Source organism: Oncorhynchus gorbuscha, linkage group LG04 (genome assembly GCF_021184085.1).
Source record: "Oncorhynchus gorbuscha isolate QuinsamMale2020 ecotype Even-year linkage group LG04, OgorEven_v1.0, whole genome shotgun sequence".
In the NCBI taxonomy this organism is placed as follows: Eukaryota; Metazoa; Chordata; class Actinopteri; order Salmoniformes; family Salmonidae; genus Oncorhynchus; species Oncorhynchus gorbuscha.
In genome coordinates, this window is record NC_060176.1 from 65,339,582 (window position 1) to 65,363,145 (window position 23,564).

Consider the following 23,564-nt stretch of genomic DNA (forward strand, 5'->3'; position numbering starts at 1 on the left):
ACTCAAGGACATTGAGACTTGTCCTGAAGCCATTCTTACATTGTCTTGGCTGTGTGCTTAGGGTTGTTGTCCTGTTGGAAGCTGAACCTTCGCCCCAGTCAGGTCCTGAGCACTCTGGAGCAGGTTTTCATCAAGGATCTCTGTACTTTTCTCTGTTCATGTTTCCCTCGATCCTGACTAGTGTTCCAGTCCCTGCTGCTCAAATACATTCCCACAGCATGATGCTGCCACCACCATGCTTCACCATAGGGACGTGACGTGACGCTTGGCATTCAGGCCAGAGTTCAATCTTGGCTTCATCAGACCAAAGAATCTTGTTTCTCATGGTCTGAGAGTCCTCTAGGTGCCTTTGGGCAAACTCCAAGCGGGCTGGCATGTACTTTTTACTGAGGAGTGGCTACCGTCTGGCCACACTACCATAAAGGCCTGATTGGTGGAGTGCTGCAGAGAAGGTTCTCCCATCTCCACAAACTAACCCTGAAGCTTTGTCAGAGTAACCATTGGATTCTTGGTCACCTCCCTGACCAAAGCCCTTCTCCCCCGATGGCTCAGTTTGGCCAGGCATCCAGTTCTAGGAAGAGTTTTGGTGGTTCCAAAATTCTTCCATTTAAGAATGATGGAAGCCACTGTGTTCTTGGGGATCTTCAATGCTGTAGGTATTTTTTTTGTGCCCTTTTTAAGCCTTGAGATGGATTGTGTATGTGTGCCAATCAAGGGGTGAATGAGCAAGACAAAGGATTTAAGTGCTTTTGGACTGGGTATGGCAGTAGGTGCCAGGCGCATCTGTTTGTGTTAAGCACTGCAACACTGCTGTGTTTTTCATGCTCAACAGTTTCCTGTGTGCATCAAGAATGGTCCACCACCCCAAGGACATCCAGTTAACTTTACACCACTTTGGGAAGCATCGGAGTCAACATGGGCCAGCATCCCAATGGAACGCTTTCAACACCTTGTCCTGATGAATTGAGGCAATTCTGAGGGTAAGGGGGGTTATTATATATTGTTATTTAAGCTCTTTGCTTCCCTCTGTTGGCCATGGTGGGACATCGTCTCTCAGTTCTCTCACTTTCAGGATAAGGCTATGGGGGACATTGAGTCATACTAACTTGTTACCGTGGTATTACTAGAATTTATTGATGATCTCAGTGGGTTTTATTTAGTGCCTTTAGTAATGCTCACATGGGTTTGTTCTGCTTTTTCAAACTTACGTAATCGAAAACGCATGATCAAAAGTCCAGTGACATGCTCTAACTTAAGGGGACAGACCCAAATAACTAAACTGTTTCGAAAGCATAGTCTAATATGCATATGCAAATGCCGTCCTTCCTTGAGCACAGTCTGCTTTAAAACACTACAGTGACTAGTCTGTTAATGCTAGAAAGGCTGTCTTGCTATCAATTGAAACCTTAGTGTGCATGTGCTTTGAAATATGAATAGTATTTAAATTTAAGAATACTATTTTATTTACATTTATGAATGATAAAAAAAATAACCAATGTTTCTAAAAAGGCACCGTTACAGGCTTTGGTTTTCGATTTAGAGTTTGGTTGGCACAGGTGATATTCAAGAGCTGTACAGCCCATGCTTCAGTTGGAATAAGAGATGTTTAAAGAGCTACATAGCTATTTAAGTTAAAGCCTTTTTTGTTTCCCCTGTTTGGCTCGCTCCACGTTTTTGTTTTTATTCTCTAAATGTTTTAGTTTTTTAGTTCATCTATCATGCAGATCTAGTGGGAGTCCATGGCGGGGGTTTAAGACCCTACTTGAGTTTGCTTGGCCAGCATCCAGTGAGTAAGGAACCCCCATGGATGCCTTTCACACGCCATTTTAAAACCATACCCACTTTGTTTTGGTTGTCAGTGGCTCATTTGTTAGATCCCTTTTTCACTGGAATAACACTTTTGTTATTGTGGAACTAAACAGTGCCTTTTTAAAATTTTGTTCATTAGACATTTTAAACTCCAAGCATAGCCTCTCGAAGTAGTGCACTGAGCCTTTTAATAGTCCCGTATTAGTGAACCCATATAGTAATTTGTAGGTTTGTGCAAATTATTTATATCAGCAAGTCCCCCCTAGCAGTCTGACTAAGTGTCTCACATTTGTTGAGTGCTCTCTGCTACTTTGAATTGTTTTCTTAATCATTGTTTTGGATGCAGATTTTAAATGTATGCCAAATACCCCTCCCCAATGAACCTTTCTATGAATTTAATTTCTGGAAGATCCAAAACAAACTTTGGACCAAACTCTCACATTGGAATGCCCAGGGAGATTCAGTGTTGAAGCAGTGAGCTTTTAGTGCTGAACCAGCAACTGTTTGAAATAGTCTGGATTATGACACAAGTTGTTTAATATCTGTCTTTTGTGTCATTTCATTTGAAGATATTGGCTAATTTACATGACCTATTGGGCCATATCAAGTACTATTAGTCATTGGTAGGATACCAATCTCTTGATAGTTTCAACCATATTTTGAAGCAATATAATTTGTTTTACAAACATGTTTAAGTAACCTAAAATATATAGTTGTGACGGGTTTAGTCATATGAACTAAATTCACAAGGCAGTTATAAGTGATATCATTTTGAAACTAAGTGGCTACCATTGGGATGTTTTTCAAACTATGTAGTTGGCATTTAATTATTAGTATGACCATTTAACTGGGTATTCGATGTCTTTAACACATCATTCGGTTCCCTTCCTAAGTCATTGGAAAAGCTCCTTGGTCTTTGTGGTTGATTATGGGGGTATAAGCCTATTTTAAAAATCAAACTTGACTAATGAACTAATTTAGGCTTCTGCAACAAAGGTGGTGAATATTATTCAAGGTATTTCTTTACCTCCCCTCCCATTTTACAATTTTTATTTTTAAATCGAGGTAAGTCTATAGTATATAGGCTATACCTCACTCTCTCACCTGTTACCATGTCTACGCACCACGTGGAGAACGCGTCTAGGCAATTCCAAAAATTGCTTACGGAGACTGGAGAGCGACACTATGATACGAAAATTATTAGTGCATCATTGCTCATGCATAATAACCTATTTTGATAAGCCTGCTATAAGCTAATAATAACAAAATGAATGGCATAAGTTTCATTTCACAATCAACATAATTGAAACAACTTATTGCGGTGTAAGCTAAATAGTTGTAGGTTAGATGTTTATTTGGGAGTAATGTCTTAATACCCTCATTGTACAAGGATTTGTTTATTGTAAGGAGACTACATCCTGGCGATCTGTCAACAAACGAACGAGGGGATTCTGCCCCGGGTGATTCGCGTTAGCGTTGATTGCATTCGTTTTGGAACCGCCTTGTCTCCCGACTGTAAGCCAGGTGTCCCGTTTTGGACTGCGAAATCGGCTCAAAACAAAAGTTCTGTAGTGTGTAGGATTTTGTGTTCACGCGCAAAATAGATTGCTTAGGATAACCACTTAAACTGCCTTCCCAATGAAAACTAGTTTGAAAATGCTATTATTTTTATGGAACATATATGTACGTTTATGAAAAATGCATCATGCTGCCTTGTTGACAACATTACCGAGTGGAGCAGATTAGCCTATACTGTTCGATTTGAGACGGGCGCTCCTCCCTCACCGCTTTTATCCGTTTGTCACCGGCCATAGCCCGGTGCACTTAATCATGTCCCTCAATATGTGGAGAGAAAAAAAACGCTATGACTGTCCATGCGGGCGCACGCTTATTGGCTAGTCCCACTGTGCCTACAGGTGGAGTCCCTCCTTGGTGCGCAGAAAACTGCCCACTATCATCGGCGAGTATAAAGCTTTGACGTGATTAATTTTATTATCAAACTGCCCGAGCCTGCTCTTTGCCATTTAACAAAGATGAGCTCCAACGAATCCGCTGCGGGAATTGCGCACGTCTACAGGGGAACATTTGTGCACGCCACCTATCACACAGCCGTGGAAATTCTGGAGGATAGGCTACTGGGAGTCGACACCGAGGGAAAGGTCTGTCACAGAAGGAAATTGTGAAACTATTTTAATATCTCTTACGAGCAGCATACATTATGTCAATTAATTTAGAAATGGGCAGGCAAAGGTATGTAGGCATAAATAACTTCAATTTTAAACTTGATTAGCCTAATTTACATAATATGCTTAAATGTTTTTATAGTCTTGCATCCATTATGTATTTGTTGTCCGAGTCTGTACATTTTACAAACATGCATAGGCTCTGGAAATATTTTCAAAATACTCTGACAAACTTTGGCAAACACACATTCCCCCAAACCAAAATTGTATTTAGCATTGTGTGATCTACACAAATAACATTTTATTACAATTAAACTGGGTTGTCTTCTTTTTATCTAGTATAATTGTGCGATGTTTAACTCCAGTATAACTAGGGTTACCCATGAGTGGAAGATGTATAGGCTCCAAAGGACCTGTGTGAAATGTAGTCAGACTTTGTAACCCCCCCCCCATGGAGGGTTTTGATGTGTTATCTAATGCATTTCTTAATTGCCTCTGTGTTACAATAGCTTACTTAACAGTATATGGATCAATTATATTTAAATGAATTGAACACCTTGTTGAGTCTAGCTGGCTCTGTTGCTCTAATCTCTGTTTGGTTCTCATGCTGACAGATTGCTTTCATTGGGAGTGGGAAGGAAGTGGACCGTCTGTCACAGAAGTGGGGTTTTGAGGCCTTTGCTGTTACACAGCTTGGACAGCAGTGAGTGAAGAGTCCTTCCTATGAGAGTAACACTGATTCCAAATACTTCACTACATCTGTTTGTGACAGAACACATCCCAGTTATTACCCTAAAGCCCATTTTGTTGTCATCAATGTCTGTAGTGAGTTCTTCATGCCAGGGATGGTGGACACCCACATCCACGCATCTCAGTACAGCTATGCAGGCACAGCCCTTGACATGCCCCTGCTACAGTGGCTCAACATGTACACTTTCCCAGTGGAGGCCTGCTACAAAGACCTGGAGTTCGCCCGCAACGTCTACACCCATGTTGTGGTGAGCTGCCTGGGCCATACGAACACACCTCAGCCCATAGAAGTGATCAGTGCCCTATTCAGAATGCAAGAAAACAGAGAAGAGACAACCTGAACGTGTCTAATAAGAAACTCACTAAATGTTTTACAATGTATGCCATTGCACATCCAAATGAACACAACCCACTAGTAGATTTCAGATTAGCATAGAAGACCCTAGACAATTCTTATCCCCATTTCCTATTCTAAATGTTTGTAAGACTAACTTTATAATTTTAAAGCCTTGTGTGGCAGAGGTTAATATGGCAGTGACAAAGGTCATGCAGGAGCAGGAAACATTTCTCTCGCTTTTCGGAATTCACTGCTGCGCAGGGAGAGGAACACACGCGTGTTGTAATTCGTTGGAAGGCCAATAACAAATGGCTAAAGGTTTATAACGTGATTCGTTTACTTTTGTGAAGTTTTAGCTTATTTAACAAACCAGCTTTAAAGCAAAAACTATCACTGCACTATGGGCTCGATTACAACGTAGAAATTCCGCCTTTCCTAACCACTTCTCAGTATTTGGTATTCAGACTTACCTTTATGAAGGTGCGTAAACAGGCTTTTCAGATGTAGTTCCCTTGCACGAGGAGAATATATGTAAACCCTTCCACCTGATGGCTAACATATTTTCTCAGTTTTCATTCAATTGGGTTTTCAGTACATTTTTCTTAATTAAACCATCCCTTTTAAATACCTTTTAGCTTGAAGTTTGTCGACAGACTCACTAGAATATATGGAGAGAACGGGATCAGAATATCAGGAATCAATGAAAGAACCATCTAAATATATGCATATTCATCTCCAATTTTTTTTTAAAGGCTCTGGTTTTGTAGACTATTTAGGGTTCGGAAAGTCTTTTTAAGAATCATAAACTGGTTTGGAGAGCCTTTATGCACTAAGTACTTTGATTCATTCTGAAAATTGCCTCTCTTTTTTAACCCATGACAATATTGGAAGATTAGTGTACATATACTTAAAATAGGGAGAATAGTGTACTATAGTAGGCTATACCCTCTTATATTGCCTGCACTAACCATTGTATAATGAAAAGTACTGCGCCATTGTCGGGTTCAAACTGTTAGTTTACCCTCTGCTCCATACCAATTATATGAGCCTACCTGTCATTCATTTTTTATTATCAACCTTTACTAATGATCCTCAGCAACAAAAAAAACACATGGCTGTAATGGCGTTTAGAGGATGCAAATTAAGGAAAATTTAAGAAATGGAATGAAAATATAGCCTATACCAACTGAAGGGGACTAACAGTAAATTCACAGTTGAATGGGTGTGGTTATTAGCCCTACTGATGGTCGATACTGATGGTGGCTAATATTTAACATGATAGAAGTAGGAAACAAAGTCGGGGTAGCCTATAATTGAGACATTCGAGAGTGCCCATCCCTGCAAGTTAAAAGGCTGTAAAATGTTTATTCTGCATAATAGCACAGTATATAAAATGTAATGTGGGAAAGTTTGCTGCTATAGGACTGGTTTCACATTTGTCTCCAGCGCCTTTAAGATAAAAATGTCCAAAAAAAAGTGTCACTTTTATTTACAATTATCCAAACGGTTTACTAATTTACATAGCTGATAGCAAGTTGTGAATTACAGTGCATGGAGAATGGTGTTATTTCTATCCGAAAAAAATTAAGTTGATGCTTTTTACACTTGGAACCAACCGGTAGGTTCGCTAGATCTTTTTCCATGGTGTCCTTATGTGTAAAGTGGTGGAATTGTGTCAGAATGAGGTGTATCTGTAGACACACCTCTGCCACAACTTAATTTATGCGATCTCCGTCCAAAACGAATAGCAGGTGAATAGTATGATATTCTAATGCTTAAGTTTAGGGTCAGAATACGCATAGAGAGAAGTGCATAAAAGGGAATTACCTTTCATTTCCTCGTGCTTAACCCGGGTTGGAATTGGCCCTATGCCTTTTAAGGTTGCTTCCTTGGCTACCAAAAGGAAAGCTCACAGAGTGGGACAGTGGCATAGAACACCTGAAATCCAGATACGTTGTTACACACAGGCTTGGGCAGGTGACATTGCAGTGAGAGAGGGGTGTGAATACGGTCTGAATACTAATGCAATACCTGTCTATTTCAGAAAAGAACCCTGAGAAATGGTACGACTACGGCCTGCTACTTTGCCACCATACACACCGATGCTTCTCTCCTTTTGGGCCAAATCGCAAGTGAGAACACATAAACAGTGCACACACACACACACTCTCTACTGCTCACTTGTGCTCACTTGCACAAGGACCCAGGCATGTTATATAGTTAGAGTATAGGAGGTTATTGAACTAGACCTAAACATTAACCTTAGTCACAGTGTACAACTGTACCTGGAATACACACATGCCTCCGCTGAGCAAATTATGTCAAATAGTATCAATCCCAGTCTCTTGTTTAAAAGGGAACTTGAACTCCACTGCTCTTTCGTATGTTTTCTTTAGACAGGAAAGTAGGTAGACTGATAGCAGGGGATAGACAGAATCAAAGATGGCAGTGTGGGGTTTCTAACACTCGCTGCAGGAGGATACAAGTCATCTGGAGGCGGCTGTCTTGACCGCTAGGCCAGCCTCTGGCGCACATGCTTTATGTTTTGTAGTTAAGTAATTGGCAATGTTTCATTTCTTATGTCAGTGTGAGCTGTCAGTTAGGGGAATCAAGTGTGAACGTTTTGTTAATTTGCTGCATGGTGTCATTATGGTTACCCGCTGTAAAGAAAAGTACTTTTACGAACACCAGCTCAGAACAAGAAATTATCATAGGGTTTTGTATGTGGAAGAGTAAGTAGAATTTGTCACTTTCTCATCCACTAATCCACTCATCCACCTGGTATGTTTATCCTTTGGTGGTTGCATTGCTCCTCCCAAAAATCGTCCAAAGATTACCCTTCTATCTGTGGATTAATTGTCAGGGGTAGAGGACCTTGTGCATTTCAGGTAAAATAACAACCCAATGTTTGTCTCAGGACAAATTAGCTAGCAACAGCAAGCTAGCTAGCTAAATTGCCATAAACCTCCCAAATTGCCCCCAAATTGAATGTAGTTGGTTCACAGGCTTGGAGTAACTGTAATCCATTACGTTACCAGCAAACAATATTGTAATCAGATTACAGATACTTAAATAAATATATATATATATATATATTACTTTTAAAATCAAAGATTTGTTCGCAAACATCCTTTGACACGTTTTTTTACATTTATTTCAATAAAATCCAAATCAGCATTGAAAAAAGTTGAAGTTTGTTCAGCCTGAGCAAGTCTGACCACAAGTCAGAGACAACTATGATGACACACCAAAAGAGTTCCAATGGCTCGACTGCTGTCCGTATCCAAAGACTATCCAACTTGAAAGAACACTTGGCGGTAAGGACAACAGCAGTGGTGTAGCCTATTGGTGATACAGATATCACTTATTGATATCTACATAGCGCATTGATGTGAATCATACTGCCTATCAAGTGTTGTTTTTGCGACCAGTGGACCGCCAGTTAAAAATGCTCTCTTTCAACAGCTGCATAGTGCAGATCCCATCCTTAGGAATAAAAGTTTGATGGAGGTTCTCCCAACTCCTCCGTGCTATTGTGCTCCATACTGTGGGGCTTTTATTGCTATATCTAATTCGTGCTGATTCAAAAACCTATTTCCATAGGTCTAACGGACAGATCCTGAAACTCGGTCCGTTTTGATAGACTCAAATTAAAGAGTATTCAAAGTGTCACCAAGAAACAATTTAAACAATAGGCTTATAGCAAATGCAGCCTATGGCATACATTTTTCACATGCAAATAGCACTTTTCAGTAGTGCTCAAAGCATGTCATTCTATGAGCAATATTTCTCGAAACAGAGACCAATCAATCCTCCATGAAAACAAGATCATATAAACAATAGGGTAAGCTAATAACAATTTGGCTAATTTATATTTCCAAGTCCTATTCTTGAAGATCAATGGGTAATAAATGAATTATTACTGGAAATCTGTTCGACTTAGGTTTTAATGTAAAGATTTAGCCTAATCTTATTATTTTCTATAGTAAAAAAAAGATGGGTTAGAAAAAGCCTATGGCAAGCTATGTGAACTCTAACATTGATTTATCCTGCAATAGATGTCGTCCAATTGGTAATATTAATTTTTGGCTTCTTCTAATGCCTCTTAAGGGGAAGTAACAAAGTAATCAGATTACGTTACTGAGTTTGTATAATTCCAATGTTACTTTACTGATTTCAATGTTTGTCAGGTAACTAGTAATTGTAACGGATTACATTTAGAAAGTAACCTATCCAAACCTGTTGGTTCAGAGTTCATTTTGATATTTTAACCTACGTCAACCTACGTCTCCTGATAGCATAAGGTGTGGGTTGGACAAAATCAACATGCGCACGCGTGGTCTGGTCAGCATGTTAGCTTAAGTTTATTATGTAAGTTATTCCACGATGCCTAATGAACAACATCACAAAGGTCACTTCTGAGTCCAGTCTGATACAGTCATGACAAGTGCTACTCATCATATCGATTTTGGTTACCTTTGCCAATGTTTCTTGTCATTGCAGATGATTTTGGACAGCGTGCCCTTGTGGGCAAGGTGTGTATGGACACAAACAACTTTATCCCACATTACAAAGAGACGCCAGACGAGTCCGAAGGGGAAACTAACAGGTAGGTAATAAACTCAGCAAAAAAAAGAAATGCTGTCTTTCAAAGATAATTTGGAATAACTTCACAGATCTTTATATTGTAAAGGTTTTAAACACTGTTTCCCATGCTTGTTCAATGAACCATAAACAATTAAAGAACATGCACCTGTGGAACGGTCGTTAAGACACTAACAGCTTACAGAAGGTAGGCAATTAAGGTCACAGTTATGAAAACTTAGGACACTAAAGAGGCCTTTCTACTGCCTCTGAAAAACACCAAAAGAAAGATGCTCAGGGTCCCTGCTCATCTGCGTGTGTTCGTGCCTTAGGCATGCTGCAAGGAGGCATGAGGACTGCAGATGTGGCCAGGGCAAAATAAATTGTAATGTCCATACTGTGAGACGCCGAAGAAAGCGCTACAGGGAGACAGGACGGACAGCTGATTGTTCTCGCGGTGGCAGACCACGGATAACAACACCTGCACAGGATCGGTACATCCAAATATCACACCTGCGGGACCGGTACAGGATTTTATTTTATTATGGCAACAACAACTGCCCGAATTACATCAGGAACGAACAATCCCTCCATCAGTGCTCAGACTGTCCTCAATAGGCAGAGAGAGGCTGGACTGGGGGCTTGTAGGCCTGTTGTAAAAGGCAGGTCTTCAACAGACGTCACCGGTAACAACATCGCCTATGGGCACAAACCCACCGTTGCTGGACAGGACTGGCAAAAAGTGCTCTTAACTGACGAGTCGTGGTTTTGTCTCACCAGGGGTGATGGTTGGATTTGCATTTATCATCGAAGGAATGAGCGTTACAAGGAGGCCTGTACTCTGGAGCGGGATTGATTTGGAGGTGGAGGGTCTGCCATGGTCTGGGGCGGTGTGTCACAGCTTCATTGGACTGAGCTTGTTATCCTTGCAGGCAATCTCAAAGCTGTGCGTTACAGGGAAGACATCCTCCTCCCTCATGTGGTACCCTTCCTGCAGGCTCATCCTGACATGACCCTCCAGCATGACAATGCCACCAGCCATACTGCTTGTTCTGTGCGTGATTTCCTGCAAGACAGGAATGTCAGTGTTCTGCCATGTCCAGCGAAGAGCCTGGACCTCAATCCCATTGAGCAAGTCTGGGACCTATTGGTCTGGAGGGTGAGGGCTAGGACCATTCCCCCCAGAACCGGGAACTTGCGGGTACCTTGGTGGAAGAGTGGGGTAACATCTCACAACTGGCAAATCTGGTGCAGTCCATGAGGAGGAGATGCACAGCAGTACTTAATGCAGCTGGTGACCACACCAGATACTGACAGTTACTTTTGATTTTGGCCTACCCTTGGTTCAGGGACACATTATTCCATTTCTGTGGAACTTGTTCAGTTTCTCTGTTGTTGAATATTATTTTCATACTAATATTTACACTTGTTAAGTTTTCTGAAAGTAAATGCAGTTGACAGTGAGTTTATAAATGGGGGGCAAACTGTATGCATAAATAGCTAAACGATTAGAACAAGGAGAGTTTATGGACTCACTGCATCTGTGTTAGAGGTGTCACTACAGACCATGGTTTGACTCCAGGCTGTATCACAACCTGCCGTGATTGGGAGTCCCATAGTGCGGCGCACAATTGGCTCAGCGTCGTCCGAGTTAGGGTGTGGCCGGAGTAGGCAGTGATTATAAATAAGAATTTGTTCTTAACTGACTTGCCTAGTTAAGTAAAAAAATAAATAAATAAATAAAACACTCACAGTGGCCTTTTCACTCTCATGACTCAAGACCGTAACCGTAAGGTGTCACTGAAAATAATTTCCTCGTAGGAAGAGGGTGATGAACTTTTTCTTTACTATTTTAGAATATTGTATTCTAATAGAATATAATCCATGTATAAGCAGGTGATGGAAGCCTACATTGTGTGCACTTCTCTTGAATGCTCCAAGCCTTCTTTGCATAAAAATTGAACCAATGACTAAGAATAACATCATTGCGTCAGATGGCTGGCTCGTTCTTGACTTCAGTCTGCATTGCATAATGATTCAAATAGGCGACATGTCACAACGGAAAAAGTCACAACGGATATAAATACATGTGGGTATAACTGACGGTGGCTACCAATAGTGACTCATATTAAACACAATATAATAAGAAATTAACTCTGTAGGTTTGGCGCTATACTGTTATTTGCTTATGGCTACAGAAGCCTATAGCGTGGGTCTCCCAAATATTTCCCTAGTTATTAGTCCAGCATTTCATAGACTTTATTGTGGAAAAGGTGGTATGTTGACATGCTTCAGTTTGCTGCAATATGACTGGTTTCACATTAGTCTCCAGCGAGCATACAGTCAAATAGATCCAAAACAATTTGTCTATATTTCCAATCCCATTATCCAAACAGTTTACTCATTTACTTAGCTCTCATCAATATATATTAGAAATAACACCATTACATTGCAACTTATAAATTGATATCAGAAAAAAAATAAGTAGATGTTCCGCTTGTAACCGACAGGTAGACATTATTGTTTCATAGTGTGTAAAGGTAGGGTATTTATGAGGGAATTAAGTTACGGTCATAATACGGTGTATCTGTAGACACACCTCCGCCACACAATTTATTTGATCTCCACCTCAAACAAATATATACTTTTTCATGCTTAAATTCATAAAAACGGAATTAGGTTCCATATACGCACGCTTACCTCGGGTCGGATTTCCCCCTAGGAAGCAAACCGAACGAAACTGGGAGGGACCTACCTGAATTTGTACAATAGAAACATGTTTTTGTTGTAAAAACAACAACCGTTTGGAGTAATTGGTGTCTGTTGCAACATTTCTTGTCATGGTCGAAGGTTTTTCTATTTTGCAACGGTGCAACATTTGCGCGACTCATAATTACTACACCTCAGCAGTCTCAACTCATAATTACTACACCTCAGCAGTCTCAACTCATAATTACTACACCTCAGCAGTCTCAACTCATAATTACTACACCTCAGCAGGCTCAACTCATAATTACTACACCTCAGCAGGCTCAACTCATAATTACTACACCTCAGCAGGCTCAACTCATAATTACTACACCTCAGCAGGCTCAACTCATAATTACTACACCTCAGCAGGCTCAACTCATAATTACTACACCTCAGCAGGCTCAACTCATAATTACTACACCTCAGCAGGCTCAACTCATAATTACTACACCTCAGCAGGCTCAACTCATAATTACTACACCTCAGCAGGCTCAACTCATAATTACTACACCTCAGCAGGCTCAACTCATAATTACTACACCTCAGCAGGCTCAACTCCTGGCAAGTGTTTACTTGGTGTGTAAACACCAAGGTGTCTCGTAATACAGCATTCTTTTGACGAAGGAAAAACACTTTGATATATTGTTTTGTTGGTCTAGGTTCATTGGTGAGCTCTTGAAGAAGAAGGTAAGACTCCTTTGCCTCGCTAGAACATAATCTAAGAGAACATGTACAAGTCAGTGGCAAACCCATGTATCCCATTCCCTCAATACAAAACCAAAATGGCACAAGCACATTTGTGATCAGAATCTGTAAAAGGAGCTTTTCATGGTGTTTCTCACTGGGTGTATTTCTGTCTTGTTTGGGGTAGTACCCCCTTGTGAGGCCAGTGGTGACCCCGCGCTTCGCCCCGTCCTGCTCCGCCACTTTGCTGGGTCATCTGGGAGAGATCGCCCTGAACAACGACCTGCACATCCAGGTGAGCCTTGCTCACATGTTGTCACGGCAACCAAGTCAAGAGGATCCCATGGAGTGTTGCTTTGAAGATACTTTGTCTACCATTCTCTTGCTTTCATAAACATTGATAATCACCTCAACATTCAAACAATGAATTGATCTTCTCTGTGATCCTCAGAGTCACATCAGTGAGACGAAGGAGGAGGTGAGACTGGTGAAGGAGCTGTTCCCAGACTACGACTCCTACACAGATGTCTACCACAGACACAACCTTCTCACAGACAAGGTTGGCCTATTGCGCACACACCACCTCACCACAAGGACATTCTATCGATAATGAAAATCATAATATTGCTAATGATGATAATGGTGGGGGCGACAGTTCTAAGGATCATGATGATATTGGTGATGGGGAAAATGATGACAATGATGAATAGTGCATTCGGAAAGTATTCAGACCCCTTCACCTTTTCCATGTTACAGCCTTTCAATTTTTTTAATAATCTCATCAATCTGCACACAATCAATACCTTATAATGACAAAGCACAAACTGGTTTTTAGAAGTTATTGCAAATGTATTAAAATAAATAAATAAAACGGATCAAATGTACATAAGTATTCAGACCTTTTTCTCAGTACTTTGTTGAATCACCGTTGGCAGCAATTACAGCCTCGTCTCTTTTTGGGTACGATGCTACAAGTTTGGCACACCTGTATTTGGGGAGTTTCTCCCATTCTTCTCTGCAGATCCTCTCAAGCTCTGCCAGGTTGGATGGGGAGCATCGCTGCACAGCTATTTTCAGGTCTCTCCAGAGATGTTAAAGTCCGGGCTCTGGTTGGGCCACTCAAGGACATACAGAGACATGTCCCGAAGCCACTCATGCGTTGTCTTGGCTGTGTGCTTAGGGTTGTTGTCCTGTTGGAAGGTGAACCTTCGCCCCAGTCTGATGTCCTGCCCGCTCTGGAGTAGGTTATCAAGGATCTCTCTGTACTTTGCTTTGTTCATCTTTCCCTCAATCCTGACTAGTATCCCAGTCCCTGCCACAGAGGGCACGACAAAACCTATTCCCCCTCAGGAAACTGAAAATATTTGGCATGGGTCCTCATTTCCTCAAAGGTTTTACAGCTGCACCATCGAGAGCATCCTTTCAGGTTGCATCACTGCCTGGTATGGCAACTGCTCTGGCCTCAGACCGCAAGGCACTACAGAGGGTAGTGCGTACAGCACCGGGGCCAAGCTTCCTTCCTCTGACACCGCCTGGTATAGAGATCCTGGATGGAAGGCAAGCGGTACCGGAGCGCCAAGTCTAGGTCCAAGAGACTTCTAAATAGCTTCCACCCCCAAGCCATAAGATTCCTGAACAGCGAATCAAATATCTACCCAGACTATTTGCATTGGGGCGGCAGGTTAGCCTAGTGGTTAGAGCGTTGGACTAATAACCGGAAGGTTGCAAGTTCAAATCCCAAGCTGTCGTTCTGCCCCTGAACAGGCAGTTAACCCACTGTTCCTAGGCCGTCATTGAAAATAAGAATTTATTCTTAACTGACTTGCCTAGTTAAATAAAGGCTAAATAAAAATTGTCCCCCCCTCTTTTACACTACTGCTACTCTGTAATTATCTATGCATTGTCACTTTAACTCCACCTACATGTACATATTAACTCCATTACCTCGACACTGGTGGCCCTGCACATTGACTCTGTACCAGTACCCCTTGTACACTATTGTTATTTACTGCTGCTCGTTTAATTATTTGTTATTCTTACTTTTTTCATGGTATTTTCTTAACTGCATTGTTGGTTAAGAGCTTGTAAGTAAGCATTTCACTGAAGTCTACATCCTGTATTTGGCGCATGTGACAAAAACAATTTTATTTGAGAAACATCCCAACAGCATGATGCTGCTACATTGCTTCCCCCGTAGGGATTGATATTGGCCAAGTGATGAGTTTCCTCCAGACATTGCCCTTGGCATTCAGGCGGAGGAGTTCAATCTTGGTTTCGTCCAACCAATGAGTCCTTTAGGTGCCTTTTACTGAGGAGTAGCTTCCGTCTGGCCACTCTACCATAAAGACCTGATTGTTGGAGTGCTGCAGAGAGATGGTTGTCCTTCTGGAAGGTTCTCCCATCGCCACAAAGGAACTCTGGAACTCTTGTCAGAGTGACCATCGGATTCTTGATCACCTCCCTGACCAAGGTCCTCCTCCCCCGATTGCTCAGTTTGGCAAGGCAGCCAGCTCTAGGCAGAGTTTAGGTGGTTCCAAACTTCCATTTATGACTGATGGAGGCCACTGTGTTCTTGGGTACCTTAAATGCTGCAGAAATGTTTTGGTACCCTTACCCAGATCTGTGCCTCGACACAATCCTGTTTCGGAGCACCATGGCTTGTTTTTTTCCCTCTGACATGCACTGTCAACCGTGGGACCTTATGTAGACAGGTGTGTGCTTTTCCAAATCATGTGACATTCAATTGAATTTACCGCAGGTGGACTCCAATCAAGTTGTAGAAACATCTCATGGATGATCAATGGAAATAGGATTCACCTGAGCTAAATTGAGTCTCATAGCAAAGGGTCTGAATGCTTATGTAAATAAGGTATTTCTGTAAAAACGGGGGGAAAAAACTTGTTTTTCGCTTTGTCATTATGGGGTATTGTGTGTAGATTGATGAGGAAAATAATATATCCATTTTAGAATAAGGCTGTAACGTAACAACATTTTGAAAAAGTGAATGGGTCTGAATGCTTTCCAATGCACTGTAATATTGATATGATATTGATGATGATGGTTCCCAGACGGTGATGGCTCATGGTTGTCACCTGACCGATGGAGAGCTGAAGCTGTTCAGGGAGACAGGGGCGTCCATCGCTCACTGTCCCAATTCCAACATCTCGTAAGTGTTTCTCCTTCCACACCTAAAGTCTAGGCTTGGCCTTAATTTAGGTGCTCTCTGACACCTGGAGTTGCATGGGAAGTTGTCCCTGGTCTTCCTTGTACTCCTGGGCAAAGGATTAGTCAGCCCTTCACCCTGAGGGGCCAAAATGTATCTCAGTTACAGTATCCAGAGGACTGACTATTGAATAATCCTATATTATCCATGTTTGGTATCTATCTGAAACTTGTTCACTGAGGATAACTCTGATGCTATCCTGAGTGCTGATATGATATTGAGTATCACTGCTGAGTTCTTAACTGGATAGGGTAAAATTATATAAAATAAGAATCTGATTTATTTATAAATCCTCAACCATTGTCTTTCACCTGTCCACATTGTTTCTTTCTTTCTCTCTCTCATTTCCCTAAATGTTCCTCTCCAGGTTGTGCAGTGGTATGCTAGATGTCCGCAGGGTTCTGAACCACAAAGTAAAGCTAGGGCTTGGCACAGGTGAGTCCATGACAACACACGACAAAACAGATACTTTTCCTTTTACCTGAGAGCACAGTGTTCTGTATAGTCAAAAAAAAATCTATTACAATGTTGAAATATACAGTTGAAGTCGGAATTTTACATACACTTAGGTTGGAGTCATTAAAACTCGTTTTTCAACTGCTCCACATTTCTTGTTAACTATGGTTTTGGCAAGTCAGTTAGGACATCTACTTTGAGCATGACATGTCATTTTTCCAACAATTGTTTACAGACAGATATTTCACTTATAATTCACTGTGTCATGATTCCAGTGGGTCAGAAGTTTACATACACTTAGTTGACTGTGCCATTAAACATTTTGGAAAATTCCAAGCTAATTTTCATCATTTGAATCAATTGGAGTTGTACCTGTGGATGTATTTCAAGGCCTACCTTCAAACTCAGTGCTTCTTTGCTTGACATCATGGGAAAATCTAAAATCAGCCAAGGCCTCAGAAAATTGGAGACCTCTACAAGTCTGGTTCATCCTTGGGAGCAATCTCCAAATGCATGAAGGTACCATGTTCATCTGTACAAATAATAGTACGCAAGTATAAACACCATGGGACCACGCAGCTGTCGAACTGCTCAGGAAGGAGACGCGTTCTGTCTCCTAGAGATAGACGTACTTTGTTGCGAAAAGTGCAAATCAATCCCAGAACAACAGCAAAGGACCTTGTGAAGATGCTGGAGGAAATGGGTACAAAAGTATCTATACCCACAGTAAAAACAAGTCCTATATCGACATAACCTGAAAGGCCCCTCAGCAAGGAAGAAGCCACTGCTCCTGAACTGCCTTAAAAAAGCCAGACTATGATTTGCAACTGCACATGGGGACAAAGATCGTAGTTTTTGTCCTCTGGTCTGATGAAACAAAAATAGAACTGTTTGGCCACTGTTTGGCCATGGTGTTTGGTAGAAAAAGGGGGAGGCTTGCATGCCGAAGAACACCATCCCAACTGTGGGGGTGGCACGGGGGTGGCAGCATCATGTTGTGGGGGTGCTTTGCTGCAGGAGGGACTGGTGCACTTCACAAAATAGATGGCTTCATGAGGGAGGAAAATTGTGGATATATTGAAGCAACATCTCAAGACATCAGTTAGGAAGTTAAGCCTGATTGCAAATGGGTTTTCCAAATGGACAATGACCCCAAGCATACTTTTAAAGTTGTAGCAAAATGGCTTAAGGACAACAAAGTCAAGGTATTGGAGTGGCCACCACAAAGCCCTGACCTCAATCCTATAGACAATTTGTGGGCAGAACTGAAAAAGCGTGTGTGAGCAAAGAGGCCTACAAACCTGACTCAGTTACACCAGCTCTGTCAGGAGGAATGGGCCAAAATTCACCCAACTTATTGTGGGAAGCTTGTGGAAGGCTACCTGATACGTTTGACCCAAGTTAAACAATTTAAAGGCTATGCGACCAAATACTAATTGAGTGCATGTAAACTTCAGACCAACTGGGAAAGTGATGAAAGAAATAAAAGGTGAAATAAATAATTATCTGTACTATTATTCTGACATTTCACATTCTTAAAATAGAGGTGATCCTAACTGACCTAAAATTGAATTTTTACTCTGATTAAATATTAGGAATTGTGAAACTGAGTGTGTATGTAAACTTCCGACTTAAACTGTACCTGAACTTTCCATGTTAGCAATTTGCAACTAAATCAAGGCAATCGTGATTGCGTTATATGATCTGATGTGTCCAAGTGCTCCTCAAGATTTATTTTTCAAGTGACACAGATGATTTTGGTTAAACGTTTTATGAAATATAGGCTTAAGCTCATATTCTTACAATTAGTTTTTTACATTCGGCATTAGAGAACCTAGACGAAAGTTGACGATTTCTGTTATCAAACTGGCTTGACACTGTAACATTAGACTGACCTGATCGTTTATTTTAGCACACAGGTGCATGGAATCTCCCATTAGTATAGTTTTAAGAAAAACATGTTTTTATCTGTGTATGCACCCGTGCGTGTATCTATGTCCGGCCTTGTAGATGTGGCAGGAGGATACTCTCCTTCTATGTTGGATGCTGTGCGGAGAACACTGGACACCTCTAAAGCCTTGACCATCCAGGACACCCAGTACCACACGCTCACCTTTGAGGAGGTCTTCAGACTGGCCACACTGGGAGGCAGCCAAGGTGGGAGACTTGTCTGGAGGGGGGTGAGGTGGAAGGGCTGTTATCACAGTCATTAAATCAATACATGAATGATCGGATACATGATTTATGAATTGATACAGATGCATGCGCTCAAAAGTTACTTTACAAAATGCCTGTTCTGGAGCATCGCTACATCGACAAACTGTCTTGCAGGGGGACGTCAAGCAAACGAAATTGTTTGCAATCATCTAAACTGCAATAAAATACATAGGAGACATTTCTGAAATATGACGGTGCAGGTATATCCACTTTGCGCTACAGTCAAACATTTGAATGCACCCAATGGTTTATTTGTTTCATTATTGATCAATTATTAATAATGTAATAATATTCTGAGCCCTGGCTTGATTGTTTGGTTTGTAGCCCTGTCCCTAGATGAGAATACAGGAAACTTTGTTTGGTTTGTAGCCCTGTCCCTGGATGAGAATACAGGAAACTTTGATTGTTTGGTTTGTAGCCCTGTCCCTAGATGATAATACAGGAAACTTTGTTTGGTTTGTAGCCCTGTCCCTGGATGATAATACAGGAAACTTTGATTGTTTGGTTTGTAGCCCTGTCCCTAGATGAGAATACAGGAAACTTTGAGGTGGGGAAAGACTTTGACGCTCTGCGGGTGAACACTGATGTGGCAGGAGGACCCATTGACCTCATCAATCAAGGGGAGGGGCCTAAGGTAGAGACCAATACATAGAGAAATCTTTTGGCTTCCAGTGGTGTGGACATATTGAGTCATTGTATCTAAACCAAGTCAAACCAGGTCTGGTTTGTGTGACTCATATCAGACTTAAATCCAAATGACAGGATTCTACTCCACAACTCAGAAAGTGGCATTCACTCACCGGACATGACATTAATCTTGGCTCCATGTGATTTCAGGTGCTCCTGGAGAAGTTCTTGAATTTGGGTAAGTGTTTCATCTCTGTTACTGTCTCTCTCACACAATAGGTTGCATGTATTCAGAGTTTGATAGTTGGGGCTATGACGTGCCATGGAAGTATTGCCCCATCCGGGACTAAAAACTGGGTCCTTGATTTCCAAAACTCTTGATGAGGTTTTTAAGTGTAAGGTCTTTTTTATTTCCCCCTTTCTATTCCTTCTTCAGGGGATGATCGTAATATTGTGGAGGTGTACGTGGCAGGGAAGCGAGTGGTCCCATTCGTAGAGAGACCATAGATCTGGGATTTGTTGTTTGCTTGTTGTCATCTGTCCCAGTCAGAACCCTCTACCAGTCTACCTGACTGCTTTTGTAACAGGATACGAGGTGATTGGAAAATGTGTTCAACTGGAGGGATTATTAAAGATGCGTGTTCAATCTTATGTACAATCCAATAGATGGTATTGCTGTTAAGTGATATTTGCAAGAGCATTGTGCAGGTTATCGTTTTCTTTTAAGTTGTTACATTGTTTCCCATGCACCTGGGTCTTTTTTTACATTTCTAAGTCAAGGAAAATGTGTGTGTGTGTGTTTCTGAATGCATGTGTAGCTTTGTATGTGTCCAGCTTAAATTCTTCTTAAACCTAAAACCCACAATGTAGCTTTAGGAGACATTCTAATATATTGAGTCTAATAAATGTATAATGTATCCTTGTTGATTATGATCATTGACTGTATTTAACTCTTTATTTTATGTTATTGTGTCACTGCTGTTCTGTGCTACATTGCTGAATTTTGTAGCAAAAGCTACAAAGGGGAAAAGATTTTAGAAATATTTTATTAAAGAGTATTTGCAAGATTTTAAGTCTAAATTTTTCTCTTGTTTCTTTACATTTAACACATTATTGATAAGTCCCCACAATAAAACAATAAATTATATTAAAATATACAATGCCCCCAGACCCTCCTGCAGAGAGGCTGGTCCCCTGTAGCTCAGTTGTAACTCAGTTGGTAGAGCATGGCACTTGCAACGCAAGGATAGTGGATTTGAATTTCGCACCCACAAATAAGCAGTTTATTGCCTACAACGGATCTAATCCTGAATAGTTAAAACCGCATTCCAGCTGGTGTCAATTCCACAAGTTACCACCAGCTAAATCTGACGTTAAAATGCCTATTTACTCTGTTCTATCCGACTGCGCATTCCACTAATCTCCACATTATGCACATTTATTTTAGACTAACAGCAGATATATTGCATGAACTTTGCAGTCGGTCTCTGACATGTGCAACATTGTTTCAATATTCAAATTCGAGCTCCAGCTGTCCCATAGTAATGAACGGAGTCAGGATGAGACAGACAGCGTTTCTCAGTCGAAATCATGAATCAGCTGGCACTTTTAATCGATATATACAGTACAAAGACATGTAGATTGAAAAGTCAAACGAAACTAAGTGCAGCTAGTTTGTAGTCTTTCTGGGCCCAGTTTGAAGTGTGTTAGCTGTGTTATTGTCTAGCTCCTCCAAACACTGGCTTCTTGGGCATTATCACTTTATTGTAGGTTTGGTCTATGAATGTGCTGTTTGTTGGCAACGGTAGCCCTAAAGTCAAAAGTTTATTCAATGTAGCCTACAGTTGATACATGTTATATTATGGACTTGTCTGTATGAAGTAATGTGTAAGGCTATTGAAAGGTGTTTGTGTAAACTGTAGATTTATTGGAAAGTTATGCCGTTGGAGAGTATAATTAATATATTTTCAACACCTGCAAGAACACAAGTGCCATTATTCTAGATGACATCTCTCGATTCAGCGAAACACCAGCTGAGTTAGAGGTCTCTTCCGTGCCATGATCGAGTTTAGGGCTGAGAAACGGGGAGTGAGGAAGATTTGAGTATGATGATAACCCTCCCCCATTGACCCAGCTGTGTCTAGATTATCATAGGTATGACCTGGCGGAGAACATGAAGTATGGGTCAAAGACTGCCGACAACTACATGGATCAGTACTCCTTCAGATACATCATGGGCAACTTAACTTGCTGCGTGAGTATCACGGGAACTGGAAGCGATTGTGTATTCTGCCAAATCTGTACATTTTTAAATGTGCACACGATTTGACCAGTTTGCCACCTCAACCTGGTCCCGTAGTGGTCTCTATGGAGACGGCGTCTGGCCTGATGACCGCCAGCAGGCTTCTGAGCAGCCTGGAACTGAGCGGCTGCTGGGCAGGGAGCCCGGACAAGAGACATAGAGGATAGACACCAGGAGGCGACGTATCATCACTTGGACATGTGTTTACATCAAACAGGCACCCTCATTCACACACACATACTGTTATATTGTAGAACAGTGGTTCCCAACCTGGGGTACTTGGCCTATCCACAGGTGTTACTTGAGAAGACTCATGAGATCATATTTCAGGGCAGAGCAAAATTCAGTTAACGATAACCAAAAAAGCTTGGGAACCACCGGTGTAGAATACTGTAGATATCCACTAAACACTATAGTTTGTTATAAAAATACATTTCAAACAATTTCTTGACTCACATTGCATGAAATGAAATTCTAAAATACATTCAAATATATTTTACCTGAAGTTGGTGGTTTATTACTTGACTTTCGCTGCTGCCATGACCAAGTCAATTCAAAAGTAAACGGAATTGGAATTTCACCCCAACCCAGGTTACCAGTTTCAAAGGTAGTATCTCAAATGCAATATCCTTGCGTCATCTTCTCAAAACCGATTGGAGGATAAGGTCAGAGGGGTGGGACCTCATTCAATGGATTTTGAGGAGACTGAGTATGCAATTGAGATTTTCCCTATGTCAAGACTAATAGCACATTCCTTTATTTCCCAGGCAGTAAAGTGTTGACCTTTTAATCATGTTAATGCAACACTTGATTTTCACAATTGGTTATTTCGCCATCCACTGATGTCTACATCTTCCCCTCTTTCTAGCTCTCAATGACATCCTGTGACCACTTCTACAATTTCAGTGGGAGAATCTTATGTGCATAGTCCTCGCTCTTCACCTCATTCTCAAAACCCATTGGAGGTCAGGAAGGACATCTGGCTCTCACCCGAAGGGTTTTTAGGAGGCGAGAATGCAACATTCTCCCAGTGACTGAAAAGGAAGCTTCCTAGATGGCTACTGACATCCAATCCCTAAACCCTCCTGTAGAATTGAGGATTGTGTAGAATGTCATTGCTTCTAATCTAAAATGCAAGACGAAGCTATTGCCATACTGCTTATCCAATCCCTTCAGATCTACAGGAGTGCCTTGGGTGTAGAGGCTAGGGGTTGATTTGGAACAATCTATCGTAGTTCCCCTAGATGTTCTTAGTCTACTGTGGGGAGTTAAGGTGCATTCATGTTAAATCCACATTGTCACACTGAGCCAGCTTTCCAGACATATGCACACTCACTAACACATGGCAAGTTGAAACAGACACAAGACATTAGGGGTAGATGTCTGTCCCAACCCTCAGAGGTAGGCTACGGGACGTCCCCAGCTGTTCCTGGGTCAGGTTGAACAGAACACGTTGGTTCTCTGATCCTCCTGCTCACGTCCCACATCAGCTGTCCTCTTTCTTCTCCCTGCTCAGACAGAGGGGTGACGTGAGGTACTGGAGGGGGTTAAACTTAATCTTCCTCACCCTCTCCCGGCCTCAGCTGCCAGCATGACACCATCTGCCAACACACTTCCCCAAGCATGTGACAGGTGTGCCTC

The 23,564-nt window shown here is 41.5% G+C and overlaps 1 protein-coding gene across 3 annotated transcripts; it reads left to right on the forward strand.

The window, feature by feature from the left end:
• Window positions 1-614: 614 nt before the first annotated feature.
• LOC124034514 (guanine deaminase-like) lies at window positions 615-20,688 on the forward strand. Of its 3 annotated transcripts, none has more exons than XM_046347808.1 (14): window positions 615-3,968; window positions 4,607-4,695; window positions 4,819-4,990; window positions 7,124-7,211; window positions 9,583-9,688; window positions 13,074-13,101; window positions 13,286-13,393; window positions 13,550-13,657; window positions 16,167-16,264; window positions 16,689-16,756; window positions 18,788-18,934; window positions 19,507-19,628; window positions 19,832-19,859; window positions 20,058-20,688. In XM_046347808.1, the coding sequence occupies exons 1-14, from the start codon at window positions 3,843-3,845 to the stop codon at window positions 20,126-20,128; spliced, it is 1,359 nt and encodes a 452-aa protein (XP_046203764.1). In that variant the 5' UTR covers window positions 615-3,842; the 3' UTR covers window positions 20,129-20,688. The 3 variants fall into 3 exon arrangements, 2 of the variants coding, with proteins under 2 accessions (XP_046203764.1, XP_046203765.1); XM_046347809.1 differs by having other exon boundaries at window positions 615-980; XR_006838577.1 differs by lacking the exon at window positions 20,058-20,688 and having other exon boundaries at window positions 19,319-19,628.
• Window positions 20,689-23,564: the final 2,876 nt, after the last annotated feature.

Excerpts from the sequence above, each read along its gene's own strand:
- LOC124034514 (XM_046347808.1), top strand. The coding sequence starts at position 3,843 with ATGAGCTCCAACGAATCCGCTGCGGGAATTGCGCACGTCTACAGGGGA. Across the intron at positions 7,212-9,582 it reads CCTTTTGGGCCAAATCGCAA|ATGATTTTGGACAGCGTGCC; the intron begins GTGAGAACACAT and ends TTGTCATTGCAG. Across the intron at positions 19,860-20,057 it reads GGAGAAGTTCTTGAATTTGG|GGGATGATCGTAATATTGTG; the intron begins GTAAGTGTTTCA and ends TTCCTTCTTCAG.